This window comes from Microtus ochrogaster, linkage group LG4, assembly GCF_000317375.1.
Source record: "Microtus ochrogaster isolate Prairie Vole_2 linkage group LG4, MicOch1.0, whole genome shotgun sequence".
NCBI classification, from domain to species: Eukaryota; Metazoa; Chordata; class Mammalia; order Rodentia; family Cricetidae; genus Microtus; species Microtus ochrogaster.
The window spans coordinates 41,630,254-41,646,635 of record NC_022030.1 but is presented as its reverse complement, the minus strand read 5'-3'; the positions used below and the strand labels follow the sequence as shown (position 1 = coordinate 41,646,635).

The 16,382-nt window shown below is 41.9% G+C and overlaps 1 protein-coding gene across 1 annotated transcript in view; it reads right to left on the bottom strand.

Annotated features, from left to right (window-relative positions):
• Positions 1 to 16,382, bottom strand: part of Acadl (acyl-CoA dehydrogenase long chain) — a 38,109-nt gene that overhangs the window by 3,110 nt on the left and 18,617 nt on the right. Inside the window, exons 5-10 of the mRNA XM_005361436.3 lie at positions 13,349 to 13,415; positions 10,057 to 10,221; positions 9,385 to 9,486; positions 8,321 to 8,434; positions 2,121 to 2,248; positions 794 to 880 (exon numbers count right to left, since the gene is read on the bottom strand). Coding sequence (XP_005361493.1) covers positions 794 to 880; positions 2,121 to 2,248; positions 8,321 to 8,434; positions 9,385 to 9,486; positions 10,057 to 10,221; positions 13,349 to 13,415 — 663 coding nt within the window. The remainder of the gene's footprint in view (positions 1 to 793; positions 881 to 2,120; positions 2,249 to 8,320; positions 8,435 to 9,384; positions 9,487 to 10,056; positions 10,222 to 13,348; positions 13,416 to 16,382) is intronic.

The following is a 16,382-nucleotide window of genomic DNA, read 5'->3' as shown; positions in this document are numbered from 1 at the left end:
TGTGTGTGTGTGTGTGTGTGTGTGTGTGTGAGAGAGAGAGAGAGAGAGAGAGAGATAGACAGACAGACAGAAAGAAGGGGGGATATGAATAACTTAAGGAATGACTCTTTTTTTTAGAAATGGTATATATTTTAAAGCCAAGCTTCACATTTAAAAGTATGCTGGACTCTTCGTTATCTTTAAAAATAATCCATAATGAGAAGCTAATAAAATAAAGCCACTTGTGTTTGCATAAACATATTCACTGAAAATGCACATTTTGGTATATTTTCCCTATATGTTTACCATATAAGGTACAGTAAGAAAATCTCATTTGTTCATATTCTTAAGAAAAGCATCAGCCAGACGGTGGTGGTGGTGGTGCACACTTTTAATTCCAGCACACCAGAGACAGAAACAAGAGGATCTCCTTGAGTTCGAGGCCAGCCTGGTCTACAGAGCAAGTTTCAGGACACCCAGGGCTACACAGAGAAACTCTGTCTTGAAAAGAAAAAAGAAAAGAAAAGCTCATAGTAAGAAAGGAGAGAAAGAAAGGGTGTGGGGTATGGGTTTGGTATATTAAAGGAAAAAAATCTATTTTTAATTTTTTTAAAAAAAAATCAGATTTTTTTTTTTATAAATAAAGAAACAAAGGCATCATAGGCTGGGTGTGGTGGTGGCGGCTCACACCATTAATACCAGCACTTGAGGCAGAGGCTGAGGCCAGTCTGGTCAGACAGGGTTGCACAACAAGACCCTATCTGAGGGTGGGGAGAAGGGAAAGAAAAGAAGCATTGTAGACCCCCGTACTTACTTTGCAATCGGGTACTCCCACATATATCCCCAGCCTCCATGGAGTTGTACACACTGATAAGCTACGCTGTTTTGTAATTCAGATGCCCTAAATGATGAAAATAACAAGCAGAAAAAGAGAGATAGTTGAGTTGGTAGAATACTCACAAATCCTTAGAGTCAAACCCTACAACAGAGAACTGCAGTGGTAGTGTATGCCTGTAACCCAGCACTCAGGAGGTAGAGGCAGGAGGATCAGAAGCTCAAGGCCAGCCTCTGCTACATAGTGAATAGAAGGCCAGCCTTGATAAAGAAACTTTGCCTTTAAAAAGTTCTCTCACTACTCAACATTTTATAAACTATCTTTTAATAGTCAACACCATTATGTTCTTAAGCCTGATATGTTCAAGAACAAGGCCATTAGCTATGCAAAATTCTCTTTCCAAAACCAAAAATATATAAAATTCTTTTTTATACCTTTTCCCTTAAGCCAAAGAATGTGTCATAGTTTACAGAACATGTAAACTAACTCCCCCCAGCCCGAAGTGTAAGCTCATGGTAACGTCACATTCCTTTTTAATCTCATAATCTGGTCATCATTATACAAAGCACCATGCGCATATTTCCCTTGTCTAGCAATGACCAAACTGAACTTGAGTTAATAAATAACAGTGAGGAAAATTTTTATGCTGCTTTTAGGCTAGTGAGAAGAAATGGATTTTTGCTTGTTTGCTTTCTTCTTTAAGGAAACTATCTGATTTAAATCACACTTGTACCTTAAAACACATAAACACTTTACTGGGGTCTGTTCTCAAACCCCCCTTTAACCGCATTGTTAACCATCCTTAATCCAAAAGCGAGCTTTTCTAAACTCAATAGGGCTTTGGTCAGACAGTCGATACTTAAGCATTTTCTTAGACCTGGAAAAGACCTCACATTCTGTCCAACCTAAGAACTTCCTGGATAACCTAAAGCTGTCCCCAAAGACTTATATTTAGTTGGAGTTACTTAATGGAACTGGACACTGCAAGACTCCCAAATTTTATCCTTCTAGTCTGTCTCACTTTGCTGCCATTCTTTAGATAATTTGAAGTTAAACAACACTTGAAGCACTCACTGGTCCTACTTCAGGCTTTTAATAGTTCACCTTTAACACAAATGATGAGTTGCATACCGAGTCGAGTAATTTTTAGGGCATTATAAACAAACCCAGCGGGACTTTCCACATTATTTTAATGCTACTTTTCACTTGCAGACCTCTTCCTTTAAGGTCTTCAAGGTCTAAGGACTGGCAGAATCCCATAGCCATCTGAACAAATACCACATTTAAATTACAGTAGTGAGCATACCAATATTTTGCCATGGAAGCTGAGCCAGAGTCCAGACGTTTTGCTTCATGCAATTGCAGACAGCTGTCCACAAAAGCTCTGGTTACACATATGTTGGTTTTTAATTCTGCTAGTTTATGCTGCACCGTCTAGAGATGAAAGGGGGAGAGGAGCATATTAAAAGCACAGATCTGAACTCAGCACCTCAAATGGTTACATAGGAAAAAATGTTAAAGCAAAACAAAAGTCGAACTGCCGGGTTTTTCTTCCAGAAAAAGGGTACATGTTAACTAAAATGGAGAGAGAGAGAGAGACCACCCCTGTATCTTAGCTTTTTAAAGCTGTAGCAAATAAAAACAGGTAAGCACCTGGCATAGTTTAAAGGAAACGGCTTAAGGAACATCATGAGTTAATGTGTTAGCACCATCTTGTGGTGGGAGCCATCACGTACAGCTACTAAAACACCCAGTTTCCTGGGGTTAAACAGGATTTACTGTGTGTTAATGAAATTAGGAGTATGTATTCCCCTACTGTGCCTCTTTGGCCTACAGTGAAATAATAAAATAACATGATAGAGAGGCAAGATGGATTGATCTAATCACAACTGTCGTCAAACACTTATTAGGTTAGTAAGCACAGTACTAATATAGTAGAAACGGAATAGGTTGTAACCTATAGCCTCTCCCATCCCTCTGAAGGGTCTCATGTAGCCTCCAACTGGTTCTGAATGGTCTTATCTGCAAGTGTTAATAACTATGTAGCCACCCTCTCCTGCTGCTCACAGACAGCAATAAGCTTGGAGATCATTCTGTTTAGATGGTTCTCAACTGTCCTGACTGGTCTTCCTTCTGTTGAGTGCGATTTCACTGTCTCTTGGCTCTCACATCTGTTCTTGCTGGCACCAGCTCTTGAACCTCCTTCAGGAAACTGGCCTGGACCTGGGTAGAGCCTCCAAATGCATACCTATTCTCACTGAGGTCGGAGGCCCATCTGTGGCCAGCTGCCCCTCATGTCCCTGAGAAAGCTACAATTTGATCATGCTGCTGCGAGGTGTGCGAGACATTCCTTGTGGCCACAGGCAGGCTTGAGCTCTCGAAGGAGGTTGTGAGAGCCGTCTTTCAGGGCTGTGGGGGTCTACTTTTATACTTGTGGCCATGGCAATTCTCAAAGCTGAATTTTCAGAGTGACCAGTGCAGTGCCCGGGTACAATTTCGGTATTTGTTCATTGTTGGAAAACCAAAGAAGAGCAATGCGGGGGAGGGGACTGGGAGAGAGCTGGGTATGCCTGTGGAGTGGGAGCTTTGAGCAAATGATGCCTCAGGTGGAGCAACTATTGTGTCTCCTTGTGGCTTTGCAGCACCCTCTTCTAGAAAGACTAACTGGCATTTAATGATTCCAAACCAACTGTAGCATGGCCAGAAGCACCCAACTGCCACCTGGGAGTCCCCGGCATCCAATGTGGAACAGATTTTTTCTAGCTTCGTTTCTACCTCTGTATGTCCTTTGGCTGGATATCTATCTATAATCAGCATAATGCTCCCCTTCCCACCTTACACATTCATGTTTACAAAGAGAAACATCTGAAAACATGATCAAATCATTTCCTATAGTCATCAAAAACCCTGGACCATGAATTCTAAGTCTGTCGCTGGCTTAAATCCATGACACTATATAACATTTCATTTAAGAGAAAGCAAGCTGGGATAGGGAGGAAAATCAGACAGTTCTCAAGAACTGTTGCCCCGTATGATGTTACATCTGAGGCTTTATGCACAATTTAGAATATGAAAAGGTCATGACCTCCCTCATAGGAAAGCTGCTCTACACAAATGCTAGGAGCTTCTAGAAGCTGAAGTTAAAATTCAGACCCACTTAAAATTCTTACCACAGCACATCCACTAGGTCCAGAGGTCTAAAAATAACAAATGCCGCCAAGAGTACATAATTTACTGTCTGAAGATAAGGAGATTAAATATTTACATATTCTTGGCACTGAACTGGGAGCTAGTGAACAGAACTGGTCTTTGTTCTTCACCAGAAACAGCACCATGCTTCCCGAAACCACTCAACTAATGGCTGTGAAGGATAGTATCGCCCATTGGTAGGGCGCTTTTCATGAATGACCAACATGCTCACTGGAGCATCTTTTTTTTTTTTAAATATTTATTTATTTATTATGTATACAATATTCTGTCTATGTGTATGTCTACAGGCCAGAAGAGGGCACCAGACCCAATTACAGATGGTTTTGAGCCACCATGTGGTTGCTGGGAATTGAACTCAGGATCTTTGGAAGAGCAAGCAATGGCTCTTAACCTCTAAGCCATCTCTCCAGCCCCTCACTGGAGCATCTTTAGTGGTTACAGATACCTGCTCAGTAAAAAGTGCAGCTTAAATTTAGAGAGACTCTTAGCCATGCACAGTGGCATGGGTCTTAAATTATAACACTGGAGAGGCAGAGGTAGGAGGTCAGGAGTTCAAGGCCAGCTTATACTCTATGAGCCTCTCTCTCTCTCTCTCTCTCTCTCTCTCTCTCTCTCTCTCTCTCTCTCTCTCTCTCTCACACACACACACACACACACACACACACACACACACACACACACACACAAGAAATCTCTGTAAGCAACTAAGTGAACTGACTAAAATCTCTCTGGACATTCTGCATGAGGGCCAGGTGCTGGGTCAGCACCTCAAGGCACTTTCTGGCACGCCTGCTGACCTGAAATCCAACACAGTGGAAGGAGAACCAGCCCCCACAAGTTGTTTTCTGACCTCCACACACTTGTCATAGGTGTGCACAACCCCCACCTCCCCCCACACACGTGGGGGGTGGAGACGGAGAGAGTAAATAAACTAAATATGTAATTTTTTTAAAATGAAGCAATAAATAACACTTATCTTGGAGCTTTAGGATTTGAAGACACCTTGGAATGGTTAGTAAGCCGAATGACTAAAACAAAACTGAGTTGTTATAAGCATATATAATGATTTAAGTGTTTTTAAAAAATGGACTCAATTTGGTACCGAGTCTTACTATTAATTAATGCCACATTTAAGGTCTTAGGAAGTAGACAGTTTTTGTTTGAAGATATTGAACTGAAAAACATGTTTTCCCTTTCCTATTTCTTTCACAAATAGTTTGTCTTTAGAATCAATAGTATGTACCACACAGGAAATGACGAAACATGCTATTTAGTAAATACCCGTCTTCACTTCACTGCCCACAAGTGACTCTGTGGCTGGAGAAATGGCTCTGCAGTTAAGGGCACTGACTGTTCTTCCAAGACACAAGTTCAATTCCCAGCGCCCACATGGGTGGCTACAAACGTCTCTAACTCCAGATCCAGGGATCTGTCGCACTCTCTTGACCTCCATGGGCACCAGGCACAGGAAACCACATGGTGCATGCAGACAAACACCCATACACATAAAATAATAATGTTTTAAAGAATGTAAATTCTAGAATAGAGCATCTATGTCGTTTTAGTTTACTTAATCTCTCTGCCTTAATTGCTTTATAAATAAAGATAATAGTAATAACTATTATATACAGTTATGAAGAAAAAGATAAAATTGCATTAAACACGGTGTCTAAGAAATGGAAAACAGTTAATAAATATTATTAATAATATTAATAATAATATTAATAGTAATATTATTATTATTATTAACATCTAAGTTATGCTGTTTTATCAGTTAAGGGTAATGAGCTGTAGTTATCACCCACGGAGTCTTCCTGTAACTCCTGTTTCCTTATTATAGTAACACTCTGATCTACAAAGGAGACGAATTTTGTGCCATAAACCTGAGTAGGCAAAGGAGCCAAACATTCAAGAATTATAGAAAGAAAAAATATATAATTATGTTAAAGTAGCATTTGGCCAATTATAACATGGTATGTACAGGTTATCAACTTCAGTTACTAGAACCAGAGCGCAGTCAGCTCTAGAAGAAGATAATAGACATGTATTAGTCATCTGTTTACTGCATGCATTTCTAACTTGAATTATGAAAATATTCAAAGAAACTCACTAAAGAAAATTGAGAGAAATCCCAACGTATTCTTATTAGGAAAACAACAGTACTTTACATAAAGATGCAGGAAGCTGGTGACGCTGCAGGAAGCTGGTGAGATGCTTAGGGAGTGAACAGCTTACTACGTAAGCACGAGAACCCGAGTTTGGACTCTCAGCACCCACAAAAAAGCCAGGTGTGCTCGTTTGTCCCTGGAATCCATCCACACATAGTGGGTGCACAGACAGGAAGACTGCCAGGGTTCACTGCCAGCCGCTCTAGCCAGACAGTGTCAGGTTTAGTAAGAAACCTTGTCTCAAAAAACAAGCTGAAAAGCTGTGGAGGAAAATACCGAGTCAACCTCTGGCCTCCGTACATGTCTACACAAGTGTACTTACCTACACATTCATGCACGTGCTTACCACACACAGCATACATACAACCCCCACTCACAAGTAGCGAGACCAGTGGTTCTCCACATTGCTCACGCTGCTACCCTTGAATAGAGTTCCTCTCACTGTAGTGACCCCCAACCATCAAATTTTCTCATTGTTACTTCATAGCTGTTTTACTACTCTGATGAATCGGAATGTAAGTATCTGATATGTAGGATATCTGATATTTGATCACTGTGAAAGGGTCATTCCACCCCAGGGGTCGTGACCCACAGGTTGAGAGCCACTGACTGAAGATTACTACTGCCACCTACTGAAAATCTAGTGAACTACTTGTGTTTTGTGGGAAGGTAACACAACACATGCTTTGAAAAACAGGCATATTTATCTTTTGTTACGAAAATAAAATATAGTTTTATTTAGTTAAATGTATTGCTTAATAAGGTGAATCATTTGAGTAATAGGCCATTAAACAACTTGGCCATCGTGTGAGCCTAAATGGTACAGGTCAGATGTTTGGTGGAGCATCTTAACAGGCAAGAGACATGGTGAACAACGAAGTCTGAGGATGCTGCTGGCATAACATATTATTTTAAGATAAACTTCCTTCAATGAAAGAAGGAATGCAACCTGCGAGAGTGACAATAAGTACAGCATAATACACAAGCAATAAATGTATTATCAAATATTACATCCTGCCTAACTGAACGCACTGTGTCTGCATGACTGATTGGCTGCTTACACCAGCAGCGCCACCATCACGTGGAGCTACCATGTTATGAGAGGCCCATCGCCAGGTCTTTTGTTCAGTCCCTCATTCATGACTGCATTGTTATAATCCTTTTCTTTTATGGAACAAGAGTACAGATCAGTTGCTACTTCCTTTATGGTTAAATGTCTAATAATATGCTTTGTGGATTATTCAGGAAATATGGGTAGCATACTTTAGAGATCTATTTATTGTGTTTCTGTGTATGTCTGTGTGTGTGTATGTCTATGTGTATGTATGTGTGTGTGTATACGTGCACATGGAACACAATATTCCAAGCACTGCCCCATCAAATTTTTACAGTAATCACACAAGGTAGGTACCAATATTATTCATAAATAGAAAAATATTTCTACTTTTGAATAAACACAAGTCTTATAAACTTCATAGTAAGATTTTACAGTTTTGCATATTAGATGAATTTCTAAAGTTTACAAACAGGAAAATACTTCTTCCATAACATAGTTTGCCTTGACTGTAGAGATTTAGGGAGCCATGTGAGGAAGTAAGCACACTTGGCCACAGCGCTCAGAAGGGTGTTCCTGTAACGCTATGCAGACATCCCTTTACTACCTCCTCTGCACAAAGCCGCTCCAGCAGGTTTACTTTAAAAGGCTCAGACTTAATGTCAACCCTCAGCTGCGGGCGAGAAGTTCCTCCAGCATGGTGGCTGTGTGGGTCACACAGGAAAGCAGGGACTCCAAACTTCCATGTCACCCTCCCCGGTCTTCCCTGTTGGCCTCTGCGACAAGCCTCCCCTGACCTGCCTTTTCTCTTCTCCTTTCCTCCTCTGCTTCTTGCGTGATCTTCCTTGTCTACGTCACCATCAAATCTGTTTTCTTTGGGATCTGCCGTTGGCCCTCCTCTTATCTCAGCGTTCCTACACTCTCCTCTAGGCATCTACTGTCATGTTTCTAAAACCTCCCTGCATCAGAATGTCACTCAGCATTCCACCCTGACGCAACTGTGATGACGGACCCGATTAACTCACCTGTATGTGCACCCTGATGCAACTGTGATGACAGACCCGATTAACTCACCTGTATGTGTGCGACTGTTTTCCCGAAAGCTTTTCTCTGCTTAACGTAGTTCCTGGTTTCTTCAAACATGAACTCACAGGCAGAAATTGCCAAATCTGCAATTAACAGCCTTTCCTGGAACCCAAAATGAAGCAGTAAGCATTATTACGCAAACGATTTTCATACCATTTCAATGAGTCCTATAAAAGATTGCTGTAACAAACTACTAAAGCTCATGTTTTAACTTCTTTCTTAGTGCTAAGAAAAGGCTCCCCAGGCCTGTGGTGACGGTGACACAGCTAAGACAAAGCCATGCTGCTTGGATTTTATCTACACTGTCTCCACACACATGGAGTTAGCTCCCACACTGTCTCCACACACACATGGAGTTAGCTCCCACACTGTCTACACACACACACACACACACACACACACACACACACACACACACACACACGGAGTTTGCTCCCACAGCTGACTTTTCCTCTTTGTCTCCTACACACTAGTGCATCGATGGAGCACTGTTCCACAACATCTTCAAGTCCACAGCGCAAATTCTACCAATCAGCGCAAAAATAGCTTTAGTTGCCGAATTGTACCACGCTGGGGGTTTCTGTATTCTACTTTACTACCAAAGCCACTGACTTCTGTCAGTTTCATGTTTAGATGGAGCCATAGCCACCATGAGGTGAACACACTCACACCAGCATGTAAGTGCCAACAATTAGGCAATTAGGACTCAGAGCACAAACCGCGATGTGACGGATCTTTCTGTTTAACACTTTCCCCCTTGAGTCACAATAATTTACAGAAGTCCTTCACTTAAGAAGCCAGAATCATTGCAAGGAAGAATGACAGAAATAAAATACCTATTTTCCTCACTTTGGTTACATTTTGGTTGGATCCTGCCAAGATCCATTACTTCCTTATCTGACCTGTAACAGTGGTCTTTCTTTATATGCAGTTTGATACTCAGATGCCTGTTGTGGCACAAGCTTAACGTGTGGATCTATACGGCTCTGTTTCTGTTCATTATCTCACCAGAAGTCTCTAACCAGAAGATGGCAATGTTAGGCATTTAATACCTGTGGGAGCTCTTGCATGAGGTAGTAGAAGCCTTTATTCTCTTCCCCAAGTAGGGCACTAGCTGGCAGTCGGACATCTTCAAAGAATAGTTCTGCGGTGTCCTAAGAAACACGGATCAAGCAGAGAATGCGTGCATTGGTTTCGCAGTAACCCAGTAACATTCACAGTTCCACAGAAGGTGAAACAAAGAAAAACTGGAATGGACGTGGAGATGGAGCGTTAAGTAGTGAGCCATGGGCGAGGGTGTTTATCTAATTCCATCTAGTCCCACTGTGTGTGGCTTTCTCACTGCAGTACATCTGTCATTCAGGCTTTGACACTGTCCAGTCCTCTGGGTCCCGGGAAGTGAGAAAGTCTACCACACATTAAACATGCTTCTGGTAATATATACCAAAATACTCTTATTATGGCATAACTTTCTAAATTTCACAGTCGGTTATTACAATTACAAAAGCTAACGTTCCCATTTCTTCAGCAGATACTCAAAACTCCTTGACTCCTTCCCATTGCTGGGCACAACCGAGGCGGGGGCATCACAGAAGTCTCCTCTGCTGTTTCTGAGAAGGCACCCTGGCAATCAGCACAGGAAGATGCCGGAAGGATGCTCCATATCCGCTTTCTGTCGGAGAGTGAACAATGAACTTCCAGATCCGATTGACACCATCACCTACCTGAGCTTTCATTCCCATCTTGTGCAGCTTCCGGCCCTTGATAAACCCTTTCATTCCATTCTCCACCAAGAAGAGGCTAATGCCATGGGCAGGCGATCGAGCTTCACGATTGGTTATGGCGACTACAATCACAAGGTCACTTAACCAGCCGTTAGTGATGAACACCTGCAAAAACCCAAATGCACTGTGATGCCCTGTAATATTCTGGTCCGTGAGCAAGCCAATCCTGGTGGGGGCAGGGGCATGTGCAAGAAGACCAGCACCAGCAGGAGGGGCTACCCCATCTGCACACACAGAATGGCCTATTCACAATGAAGGCTAGCAAACAGCGAGGGGTCACCATGCAATACTGAAGAAGACACATTTCTCCACTACTCATATGATGAATAACAGGAAACGAATAGATTATGGCTCTAGAATAAAAACCAAACTTCCCATTCACTTGGTAAACTGAATTTTAGAGGAGAGCCACAGAGAGGAAAAGAGAATTGGCTTCTAAAAAGTAATTTAAGTATACTCTTCAAAGGATGGGTTTTTGAAAAGACAGTTTGGGTAGTGTTTTGTTTGTTTTTTTAATAAAGATTGACTACTTTCAAAATGGTCTAAATAAGGAAAGCATTATAGTTAACAGACACCTCCCTTTGCACCTTGCCTGGCTTAGTCACCCACTGAAACCCCATAATTGTCTATTACTCATATCTATGAGACAGGATCTCACTAGGTAGCTGGCCTCAACTTGTGTAGCCCAGGCTGGCCTACAGTTTAAAATCTTTCTGCTTCAGCCTCCAGAGTGCAGGGAATAAAGAGAAGCGAGGTGTGTACCTCCAAGCCCAGTTAAGCCACATTCCTTGATATGATCTAGACCTGCACGCCTACCTGGATTCCATAAAATGACTCACGACCACAGCACATCCTTCCCACCCCACACTCCTACCTAATAATCACTTACCTCCACGGCAGTGGATGCTTTGATCAACTACACTATCATCTGCTTCACGTTCAGATTGGCATGATCCACACTGGTCCGCTTTACTGTGAGTCTGTTTACTTCCTTTTCTCCTGCTGACATTACCTTATTTTCCCAAGCATCACCAGTTCTTGCACAAGGGTCTATAACAGCTCTCACTACAACACTATCCACGCATCAGGTTCTCAGAGGAGCCGTTCAAAGGCAGCCTGACCCACCACATCCACACTCCAGCATCTGTGAACAGCTAGGTTTCCAGCCTGACCCACCACGTCCACACTCCAGCATCCTTGAATAGCTCGGTTTCCAGGAGCATTCCAAACCCTTAGGGCAGGTACATTAAACTCCTCCCAAACAGAGGGCGGTTTACACCTCCTACCTCTTCTCTCTTCCCAGTGGTCTTTATTTTCTGTCCCTGCCTCACCGCCTCAGCTCTCCTGAAGCCCTGCTTGTCTCACACACTTCTTTGAAAACTGCACTTCCTCCCCTTCCTAACTCTGACAGAGTGACCCTACTCATCTCGGTCGGACTAAGGTCACATCACCTAGAATTCTTCTCAGTCCTCCACATCAAGTTAGGCACTCCTAATGTGCCACCAACTTTTCACCACAGCAGGCTTGGTGTTCTGGTTTCCACAGCATCAAAACCAGGGCCTTGAACATAGTAGGCACTCTCTCTCCATATCCACAACACCTAGGACACTGCTTCTTAAAGTATATTTAAATAATTTCAGTGATTCACGACAGTCTATAAAAGGAAATTGAATAGGATACAGGATACACTGTCTTCAACTATTGGAGACTCACAATCCACACGACCACAGAAAAGAATGAGAAATTCTCCACATTTTCCCCAAGTTATTCTGTACCGCAGCTGCTGTTTTCCTGTATAGGAACTACTCATGTCAGAAAACAAACTGTTTTTAGACACTAACAACATAAGTTAGGAAATCAGATTTTAAGGAACCTGACAGTATCACAATATTATTCGATTTTATAAAGATAAAAGCATTAACTTAAAGCATATAGAAAAAAATTTTGAAAACAAACACAGCAGAGTTGCATATGCTTGGACAGATAGCACAGGAGGATCATGAATTCAAAGCCATCCTGGGCTGTGTAGTAAGACCCTGTCTCAAACAAACAAACAGCCCAAACAATAACAACGTCCACCATCTCCCACCAGCCGCAGAGTGATAACATTCTAGAAAAACCCTGGGTGCAAACACTTGCACCAAAAGGAAAAAAAGCAATCAAACAAGAAAATCCATCCACAAACAGGCCTTGTATTAAAAACAAACATCTTTCCTAACATTGAGTCAGCTGGAGCATTTCTCCTCGGGCACGTGTTTGCTCTTGAGCCAGGTGTACACGCTTGGGGAGTTCTCCGAGTCTATAGTAAGTTGATTCTTACTTACTATAGAACCTGAGGATTCCTGAAATACTATTGCCTGCGCATTTATCTCCTAAGATCTCTTGAAACTTTCTGATATTTACTTGAAACCTTTTCTTTCAATCTTTCTTTCTTCCATTTTATGTTTGGTGTTTTTCCCTGCATGTATGTCTGTGCACACGCATGCTATACACACGGGAGCCAGAAGAGAGGAGCAGATTTCCTGGAAGTGGACTTACACCATGTGGGTGCTGGTAATGAAACCTAGGCCCTCCAGAAGAGGGACCAGGACTCTTAACTGTTGAGCCACCTCTCCAGCTTGCTCTTAATCTGTTTTTATAAAATTTATTTACGATTTATTTGTTTGTTTACATATGTGTGAGGTTTCTCCTCCGTCACTCTCCACCTTGTTCTTTTAAGGCAGGATCTTTCCTTAAACCTGGGGCTTGCATTTTTCACCTCTGCTGATAGCCAGCAAGCCCCAGTGAGCCTCTTGTCTCTGTCCCCTTCAGCGCTGGGGTTAAAGGTGTGCAGGAAACCACACCCGCCTTCACCCAGTCTTCCATCAGCGTTAAGTTCGTTTGTCCCACTCTGGGGCAACAAAAACTTTTTTTCATTTCCGTTGTTACCACCTCCTCCTCCTCCTTTTCCCTCTCCCTTCTCCTCCCTTCTCTGTCTCCTTTTTGGTTTGTCAAGAGTTATCTGGAAGCTAAAGGAACTTTCATAGTATTGGTGGAAGGCCAAACCACATGGAACATAGAAGAGGCTAGCTATAGATTCTACCATATAAAATCTGTAAATGCCTTACTACCCTGAAAACTCAAACAATTCCCGTAGTGATCTATGGGATCACTTGATCAAACAAGTCTTTAGAGTGATCATCTCTTCAGGTATGTGCAGGCTTTAGAGGAAGAGAATCCCTTCTTTACACACCTTGCTTCCATTGAGAATCCAGTCACTCCCAGACCTTTTGGCATTTGTTCTTACTCCTTGTAAGTCACTACAATGGAAAACAAAGAACAATCAATTGGTAATAATCAAATTATGTTAAAACTATTGCATAAAGTCTCATGTATTAAAAATCCTAATATTAGAAATGGTCACAGGATTGCACTAAAACTACATCTGAGACACTTTAAAGATCTTACACGGATGAATATGTGAAGAGTTAATGAACTAACCAGACTCTGCATGACTCACACAAGTCCAGCTATATTTAAGAACTCCAAAGCACACAATGGTGACATGCTAATAAGGGTTGCTAACTCCCTAAACTATGAGTCAACATGGACTTACCTGCCTTTATTTGGTTCTTATTACTATCTTTTCATCAAAAACATAGGCACTTAAAGGCCAGGGGCTAGAGAAGGCTCTGAGGTTAAGAGCACTTGCCACTCTTCCAAAGGATCTGGGTCTAGCTCCCCAGAACCCACATGGTAGCTCATGGCCATCCATAAGTTCAGTTCCAATGCCTTTCTCTTATCTCCATTGACACCTGTCATACATGTGGTACACATACATACAAGTAGGCAAAAACAGTCATATACATAAAATAAATCTTAAACATTTTCAACTGCCTTCCTCCTAACAAACCAACTCTAAAAGGAGTGTATCTTTCTAAATGTGAGCAGTGAAGAGCATTGGCTGCTCTTCCAGAGGACCCACACTGAGTTCCCAGAATCACCACCTGTAACCCCAGCTTCCCGGGAACCTGATAACTTCTTCTGGGAACCTAAATTCACACGTACACATCCATCCACACTCATATAAATACACATAACTTAAAAATATAAAAACATTATTCAAAAAAGAAATATATCAATTTACTTTTGGTCTTTTGAGGCAAGATTTGCTATATTGTTAGGCTGTCCTAGAATTCACTATGTAGCCCAGCCTGTCCTCCAACTAAGAATCCTCCTGCTTCAGCCTCACAAGCACTGGGATTCCAAGTAGCTACCATGAGGCTTGGTCTTGAAAAATAATTTATCTCCTGAATTAACATTCTTAAAATAAACCCTTTTAATATTTTCTAATGTATATAAACACACATATGTAATATATGTATTTTTATAAAAATAGAGCCACGATTTTGATCTTTATAGCTAATATTTTTCAGTGAGATAATCTGTTGAGACAGGGCCTCTCTATTATGTAGCTCCAGCTGTCCTTGAACTTGCTTGTAAACTAGGCGGGCCTTGAACTCATGGAGAGATTCACCTGTCTCTGGTTTAAAGGCATACACCACACCCGACCCTATAAGATAATTTTCATTTACATAGGGCTTTTTTTAAAAAATTACATGCTTTATTTAGTGTAGTGTGTGTGTGTCTGTCTGTCTGTCTCTCTGTGTATGTGTGTGTAAGCATGCATGTGGAGGTCAGAGGCCAACTTTTAGGAGTCACTTCTCCACCATGTGGGTCGGGAGAGGAGATCAAACGTAGGTTATCAGACTTAATGGCAGGCATCTTTACCCACAAAGCCATCTCACCAGCCCAATCTTTAGTTTTTTATTTTCATTAATACTCTACAATGAATAGCACAGTGTATAACTAATCCACATTACATTATTATATTGATTCTTGTATTTTTATACTCCATAGTCCTTAAAAAACACTTTCTACATTAGGATAAATAATACTACCCACCATTCCAAAAACACCAGGTCCCAATTTGGGATAACTGCATTACATCATTTGGAAAAGCACCTGGCAGATGTGGCCAACTTAAGGATTTCTGAGGCAGAATGACTTTCATGGAGAAGATCTAAATGTTACAGATATCCTCAGGAGGGGGACAGCAATGTGACCCTTGGTAATAAGCCAGTGAATGCTAAAAGCCACCAGGAAAAGTCAGGGGAAAGGAGTGAGCTCTTCCCTTTACCCTCAAGGGGCTGTACAGCCCAGCTAATACACTGATTTGGGCCCAGAGGTACCAAATGTGGATTTCTAGGCCCGAGAAATGTGAGTGAAACTCATTTAAAGGCTAAGTAATGTCAAATTCCAATGTTATAACTTTCACCATTAGGATCAGTTCCTAATCTGTACATGGATTGTTCAAGTAGCTGCTCCAGAGACGGCTCCTCTGACCCAGCACCAGCAGCAGGCAATTCACCTGCAGTTCACAGCAACTCCAGCTCCAGGGAATCTGATGCCCTCTTCTGGCTTCCATGGGCACCCATGCACAGACATCATACAAACAGACACAAACACATAAAAGAATAACAAAACCTGCTTGCTCCATTCAGGGACATAAACAGGTATAAAGGTAATGAAACAGGTTAGTGGCTGCCCTTTAAACTTGCCATGGTACACATGACACACAGAAAATGGTTTAAACAGATACAAGCTAGTAACGACAAGAACACAGACCCTCATAGTATCCTCAAGTACACCTCAGTTTTCCTGATTCTAACATTGAGACTAAGGGATTTCCATATCACAGACCTGGTGTCATAATATCTCAGATAGAAAGTAATCATCAATTTGCTGTATATACTTCTTTCAAAAGAACTTACTCATTTTCTTTTTCCTCCTAACATGGGGGCCATAATAATTCTCTATCTTACATGAATTACTATTGCCAAACAAGGATGTGAGAAATCAGTGTGCGAACACTAAAAACCCACAGCATCGTGCAAATACAACAAAGTCGCCTGTGAGCACAGGAGAGGAAGGGCTGGTGAAGCGGAATGGTTTCCAGCAAGTGCAAACATTTAACAAAAGTATTCCCATCTTTATCACTCTGTGTGTGTGCGTGTGCGTGTGTGTGTGCCAAGGCACGCCCACCTTGTGGAGCTCATTTTCTCCTCCCACCTTTATGCATATTCCACTCAGGTTGCTAGGCTTGCAACACAAGCATCTTTACCTGCTGAGTCACCTCACGGGCCCAGCAACGGCAGCCTTTCTATGAGGCCACAGCTAACCCATCTCTGATATACGGCAAACAAACTGTGTCCCAGCTTCTCTAT